This window comes from Bombina bombina, chromosome 5 (assembly GCF_027579735.1).
Source record: "Bombina bombina isolate aBomBom1 chromosome 5, aBomBom1.pri, whole genome shotgun sequence".
Lineage (NCBI taxonomy): Eukaryota > Metazoa > Chordata > Amphibia > Anura > Bombinatoridae > Bombina > Bombina bombina.
The window spans coordinates 923,424,667-923,432,441 of NC_069503.1; the positions used below are offsets into that span (position 1 = coordinate 923,424,667).

The 7,775-nt window shown below is 38.4% G+C and overlaps 1 protein-coding gene across 1 annotated transcript in view; it reads left to right on the forward strand.

The window, feature by feature from the left end:
* Positions 1–635: 635 nt before the first annotated feature.
* The window catches only part of CSPP1 (centrosome and spindle pole associated protein 1), a 411,029-nt gene continuing 403,889 nt past the window's right edge, over positions 636–7,775 (forward strand). The window contains exon 1 of the mRNA XM_053715098.1: positions 636–772. Within this exon, the coding sequence (XP_053571073.1) occupies positions 640–772 (133 nt within the window). The 5' untranslated portion in view covers positions 636–639. The remainder of the gene's footprint in view (positions 773–7,775) is intronic.

Consider the following 7,775-nt stretch of genomic DNA (forward strand, 5'->3'; position numbering starts at 1 on the left):
AGAGGAAAATAAAGCAATCTCCAATCAGGGACATCTGGTTACCCTAAGGAAACAACAGATAAAGCAGCTATTTCAAATGACAAACCAAAAGTTAAGGAGCTATTTGTAAACAATGTAATAATCTCCAGTGGGTAAAATGGATATTTGGGAATACACTATACAGGAGGAACATTTTACAGTACACTGTCCCTTTAAATAAGAGTAAGTACCACAGTGTTATTCTAATCGCACCCCTATACCAAGTTTTAAAGTAAATCAATGCCTTATGGCTGAGAAAATAATATCAAAGGCTAAACTAAGATTTTTACCAAAGCTAAATATGCTAATATAAATGTAATGCAACTTCAAGCGCTTCTAGTCGGGTTATCAGCTGAGTGCAGACCTCCTCCTTATGGGTTACAACATCAGCGCTAGTCTGTCTCGTTTGCATTTGGAATCACCAGCTCACTTTCACTGTCCTCCCTCTGTGCGCCGTGCGGGGCGCAGTTTCTAATTGCTGGCAGCAGGTGGCGCTCCCCCGTAATTTCCCCATCTCCACTATCTTTTTCTTCCTTCGCTTGGCGTGTTAGGTACTCCTCCACCGGCATGTAACAGCCAATCAGCACTTGTCAAATATCCTTCCGAGTGTTCTCTGCGAAAATGCTGGGCGCTGTGGGCCTCCCTGAACTGGGCTGGCTGTGTTGTGAGATATACCGGGGGTGGCGCCTGTCGCCACAGAAACACAGTAACTGCCGCACAGCCATAGAGGATACATCAGAGAACGGGGACGCAGGTACTAATGCAATTTTCTGTGGCCTGTACGTGTGTGTACGTTCGGATGTATGTTTGTCTGCGTACCACGTAAGCAACAGATCTCTATATGTGTCTATCTTATTTGTGTTCTGTAGAGATGCTGGAAACTGTGCGTCGGATGTAACTTATGTATTTGTGCCCGCCTGTATATGGTGCGTACACTGTGTGCTTGAGAATCATAACATAGGCACACTGTGCCCATATGGAATAAGTTTGGATTCTTATGTTGTGATCACGACGTCGTTTTTACCTCATAAATAGGTTCTGCATGTGTTGCAGTGTGTACATACTGTATATGCCCACTATATGTAGTAATCACAAGATATTTAGGTTGTGTATGTTTCAGCTTTTACTTACTGTATATGCCCACTATATGTAGTAATCACAAGATATTTAGGTTGTATATGTTTCAGCTTTTACTTACTGTATATGCCACCACCATATGTAGTCATCACACTGTATACACGACATAAATAGTTTCTGCATGTTTCAGCTCTTACATACTGTATATGCCACTACCATATGTAATTATGTAGTCATCACACTATGATATATTTAGGTTCTGTATGTTACAGCTGTACTAACTGTGTATGCCACCACCATATGTAGTCATCACACTGTATACACAAGATAAAAAGGTTCTGTATGTGTTGCAGCTTTTACATACTGTATATGCTACCAACATAAGGTGTGCTGCTGGCTGTACCCCTTGTGTTTACCTGAGTGTCATAGGGGTTCTTGTGATGCTGTATCCTGTAATTGTCAACAATGCAGAAGGCTTGGTGTAAGTTGGTCCTGCCAGGGACTGATAAGGTATGTGGGCTAGTGTCTATTGCAGATGAATTACCTGTGTACGCTTTACAGGGTAGGTAGGTAGTAGGTACACAGTGTGTGTAAGTTCAGCACCCTGTTTACACTTGGGGGCCCATTTATCAAAGGGCTTGCTGACCTGATCCGACACTGCGGATCAGGTCCGCAAGACCTCGCTAAATGCGGAGAGCAATACGCTCTCCACATTTAACATTGCACCAGCAGCTCACAAGAGCTGCTGGTGCAACGCCGCCCCCTGCTGACTCGCGGCCAATCGGCCGCCAGCAGGGAGCTGTCAATCAACCCGATCGTATTCGATCGGGTTGATTTCCGGCGGTTCCTGTCCGCCTGCTCAGAGCAGGCGGACAGGGTTATGAAGCAGCGGTCTTTAGACCGCTGCTTCATAACTTGTGTTTCTGGCGAGTCTGAAGACTCGCCAGAAACACGGCCCTTCAAGCTCCATACGGAGCTTGATAAATGGGCCTGTTAAAGTGAAGGTCAATTTAGATTAATCGGTGCCCGGTTTTAAATAAACCTATTAAACGCAAGGGCACTTTAATTCATCAAAATTGACATTTCACTCCTTTTCTTCAAATACTTACCTTTTAATCCGCTGCAGCGCTTCCTCCAATCACGGCGTTGCCTCAGGCCATGATTTCCCCAGGGGGGAATCCGTGATTGGAGGAAGCTGGATTCGTCATTTCTGACATATGAAGAGGCTTCCGACGACCGGGGGAATCGCTGGAGTGGCTGTGAAGATTAAAAGGTAAGTATTTGAAGAAAACAAGTGAAATGTCAATTTTGATGAATTAAAGTGCCCTTGTTTTTAATAGGTTTATTAAAAACTGGGCACCATTTAATCTAGATTGACATTCACTTTAAGTTTCAAATATGGAAGAGTATGTTGATACATCCAACATATGGATGTATCATTTAGTAGCTTCTAAACCATATGCCAGGATTGCAAAGGATATGTGTTTATCTATCTATCTATCTGCTGTGCTTTTTATTGTTTAAAAGGAGATGAAACTCAAATTGTGTCTTACATGATTTAGATAGAACATAACATTTTAAACAACTTTACTTCTATTATTATTATTGATATCCTTTGATAAAAAGCATACATAGGTAGGCTGTGGATCTGGGAGCTAGCTGCTGATTGTTGGTTACACATATTTGCCTCTTTTCATTGGCTTATCAATGTGTTCAGCTAGCTCCCAGTAGTGCATTGCAGCTCCTACAAGAAAGGATACCAAGAGAATGAAGCAATATTGTTAAAAGAACTAAACTGGAAAATGTGTTTAAAAAGTTCTATCAGAATCCTAAAAGAAAATATTTGGGTATCATGAACCTTTAATAATTAATTGCTGAATAATACTGCTTTGCCTTTTTTTATTTGTCACAAATCCAATATACAATATGCACAATAACAGCATGTGAGCAAAAAATGGTTTTATTACATTTTTTTTACTTTGTGAGTACGAAAACAAAACAATGTGCTGCAAACTCTCTTAAAAGAACATTTTAATATGACACAAGCAAACCCTTGTAATTCTAATTGATACTTGAATCTCAGGTACTGTAGTTTGTTTTTAATATTTTGGACACATCGTCACAATGAATTTTGGACATAATTAATAGCCTTAATGAGCTGCAACTTTAATACTCATGATGCTGAAAAAGTATTAAAGTTGCATTAATATTTTTTTTTTATTAAGAAGGTGAGATCTTGGTCTTTTGTTAGACAATACAGTTTCTGGGTGTTCTTGTTTTAAACAAATAAAATTGAAATTATGTTTTTCTAGAAACTGAACTTTTTAAACTGATCATTTCTCCAGTTTTTGACTGCAGGAAAGCAAAAATTGAAGTTAAAGGGACACTGAACCCAAATTCTTTCTTTTGTGATTCAGATAGAGCATGCAATTTTAAACAACTTTCTAATTTACTCCTATTATCAATTTTTCTTCGTTCTCTTGCTTTCTTTATTTGAAAAAGAAGGCATCTAAACTATTTTTTATGGTTCAGGACCATGGAAAGCACTTATTTATTGGTAGGTGAATTTACCCACCAATCAGCAAGAACAACACAGTGTGTTCACCAAAAATGGGCCGGCATCTAAACTTACATTCTTGCATTTAAAATAAAGATACCAAGAGAATGAAAACAATTTGATAATAGGAGTAAATTAGAAAGTTGCTTAAAAATGCATGCTCTATCTGAATCACAATAGAAAAAAATGTGGTTCAGTGTCCCTTTAAAGATAAGACAGATGCATCTGATCTCAATAATTGTTTACATTTGCGCATACTTTTTTTGCGGGAGGGGGTGTGTTCTTACTGAGATCTCTTCTTACCAAAGTCAATCTGGGGATAAAAATAAACAGATTTTTCTTTTTTATGTGTAATGTTTTTATTTATCTTCCAGAAGTGCTAGTATTGAATAAGTAGGTAATGCATTTTTAGTATACCAAAGGGTAACCACCTTTACATGTAGTTTTGCTATTGCAACATAATAGTTTTGTTAAAAAGTTTCACATCATTGGACTTGCTAGTACTGACGTAATGTAACCGAGTTAGAGCATTATCCCTGAGAGCTGCAAATTATTGTTACATCCTCTCTTACTCTATTAGGGGTTGACAAATTTATATAAATCTTAAAAAAACTTAAAAAAACTTTTAAAAAGGAAAAGTTGATGTCTTTGGAGAGAGAGAAGATATTTGTATAGTGCACTCATGTCACTATTTGACAACCATTTGCCCCTTTTTCATGCTGCCCAACACTACTCCTTTAGGAAGATACAAATGGGTAATACCACTGTTTATTAGGATGCTACATCTCATAAAAGCTGCCTGATTCTTTTTTCCCCCTGTTGTGCATGTGTCAGGTTTTTCCTTTTGTTGTTATCTGGTTGCCTAGTTACGTTTAAAGAGCTAGAGTTGGCAGTATGTTCCAAATCATTTCCTAATCCTAGCAACCTAATCACTTTAGGAACAGCAATAAAACCTCTCTGGGATTGTTTTTCTCTAAACCTCACTAAAATGGTCCTGGAGGCATTCCCTGTTTTTTATTTATGAATATGTAGCTTAACTGTTTTTAATACTTAAATTAATATAGGCTATCAGTGTAATTTTATATTTAACATGCTATTTAAAGCAAATTATATTGGGCAAATAGGCAACACCACAATTACTTGAGACCATATCATTTTTGTTTTAAAGAGTTTGCAGGAAATATATCATTGTAAACTCTTTGGAGCGGGTCACTCCTGTTTATATTGTCTAATACCTCATTTCTCAGCCTGTGTTCAATGTACCCTGGTGATACTTGGGCCAAAAGCAAGAGGCACTCAAGGGCTTCCCTACCCATTTTTAAAAATATCCGTGATGGACATTCAGAAAAGGTTCCAATACATGGCATATCCTGAAATGTTAGGTAAAGCGGATCACTGTAATAATACTTGTGAAAGGTGACAAAGGGCTATATATAAATATATTGCATATCAAGTATTCTATGATGAAATGTGCATTTAAAAGTTTTGTAGGTACTTGCTGCTGAAAACGTCTGTTCTAATATCTGAACTAACACTGCGTATATTGTTTATACCCTTCTTTATGTACTCGGCTCTGCAGGATATATTGGGGCTTTACAAATATTGTATTCTAATTATCTGTTTATTTAAATGTGTATTAGAGAAAGGTCCTAATTATTTAGAAATAGTTTTATTGAAATGTTTATTGATTAAAATGATAGATAATCCCTATATTACCCATTCCTCAGTTTTGCATAACCAGCATGGTTATATTATTATACTTTTTACCTCTGTGATTACCTTGTATCTAAGCCTCTGCAGACTGCCCCTTATCTCGGTTCTTTTGACAGATTCAAATTTTAGCCAATCAATGCTGACTCATAAATAACTCCACATGAGTAAGAACTATGTTCTCTATATAAAACACGTGAACTAGCACTGTCTAGCTGTGAAAAGCTAATAAAATGCACTGAGATAAGAGGTGGCCTTCAAGGGCCTAGAAATTAGCATGTGAACCTACCTAGGTTTAGCCTTCAACAAAGAATACCAGGAGAACAAAGCAAATTTGATGACAAAAGTTAATTGGAAAGTTGTTTAAAATTGCATGCCCTATCTGAATAATGAAAGTTTAATTTTGACTTCACTGTCTCTTTAAGAAATATTGGGGTAGAAGCTCTCTAAAGAAGTCTCCTTTTATTGTTGGAGTACTCAACGCTTAAATTAAATATTTGAATAATATTATTTATGCTATAAACATTTTATATGGTAGAAGACTTTTCAAAGGAAACATTTAGACTACTATTTGAATGTAAAAATAAATTCAACCATTCATTATGTAAATATTTATTTCTCCAACATTGGTGTGTCCGGTCCACGGCGTCATCCATTACTTGTGGGAATATTCTCTTCCCCAACAGGAAATGGCAAAGAGCACAGCAAAAGCTGTCCATATAGCCCCTCCTCAGGCTCCGCCCCCCAGTCATTCTCTTTGCCGCTCTGAACAAGTAGCATCTCCACGGAGATGGTGAAGAGTATGTGGTGTTTAATTGTAGTTTTTTATTCTGCTATCAAGAGTTTGTTATTTTAAAATAGTGCCGGTTTGTACTATTTACTCTAAAACAGAAAGGGATGAAGAGTTCTGTTTAAAAGAGGAGTATGATTTTAGCAGCAGTAACTAAAATCAATTGCTGTTCCCACGCAGGACTGTTGAGCCCAGAGAACTTCAGTTGGGGGGGAACAGTTAGCAGACTTTTCTGCTCAAGGTATGACTAGTCCTTTTTCTAACAAGACTGTGTAATGCTAGAAGACTGCCATTTTCTTAGACTCCTAACAGAATGAAGGCTTATTATGGGCTATACACTGGTTGACACTCTTATGGGCTAAATCGATTGCTTTATTTAAGTTTTTTATGAAATCTAGAGGTGATTTATAACACTTTTATTGTGAGGGAACGTTTTTAGACGCCAGGCAGTTGTTTAGACACCTTTCCAGTCAGGAAGGGCCTTTCACTATAGTAGGCAGAGCCTCATTTTCGCGCCATAATTGCGCAGTTTCTTTTGGATGCAGTGCATGCAGCTGCATGTGAGAGGGTCTGGTGATCATTGAAAACGTTCCTGGAAGTCTTAATTTGGTATCGTATAACTCCTAAGGACAGGTGAAGTCGCAGCAAACGCTGTGGCTGGGACTGTAGTGGGGTTAAAGATTGTTGTTTGATTAAACGGCTCCGGTTTCCTCATTTAAGGGGTTAAAAGCTTGAAAATTGGGGTGCAATACTTTTAAAGCATTAAGACACTGTGGTGAAATTTGGTAAAGATTGGATATTTCCTTCATAGTTTTTCACACATTGAGAAATAAAGTGTGCTCTGTTTAACATTTAAAGAGATAGTAACGGTTTTGTTTTAAAACGTTTTTTTGCATTATTAGCCTGTCTAAGCCTGTCAAACATGTCTGTACCTTCAGATAGAACATGTTCTGTATGTATGGAGGCCAAGGTGGTCCCCCCTTCAAATGTATGTGATAATTGTGCCATAGCATCCAGACAGAGTAAGGACAGTACTGTCACATTTAATAAGGTTGCCCAAGATGATTCCTCAAATGAAGGTAGTGGGGATAGTTCATCATCCTCTCCTTCTGTGTCAACACCAGTTATGCCCGCGCAGACCCCTAGTACATCTAGGGCGCCAATGCTTGTTACTATGCAACAATTAACAGCAGTAATGGATAATTCCATAGCTAATATTTTATCCAAAATGCCAGCATTTCAGAGAAAGCGTGATTGCTCAGTTTTAAATACAGTGGAGCAGGAAGGCGCTGACGATAGTTTATCTGTCATACCCTCACACCAGTCAGAAGTGGCAGTGAGGGAGGGGTTGTCGGAGGGAGAGCTTTCAGATTCAGGGAGAATCTCTCAACAGGCAGAACATGATGTTGTGACGTTTAAATTTAAGTTAGAGCATCTCCGCGCATTACTTAAGGAGGTGCTATCTACTCTGGATGATTGTGACTCTTTGATCATTCCAGAAAAATTGTGCAAGATGGACAAATTCTTAGAGGTCCCGGTGCACCCTGATGCCTTCCCGATCCCTAAAAGGGTGGCGGACATAGTGAATAAGGAGTGGGAGAGACCAGGTATACCCTTTGTCCC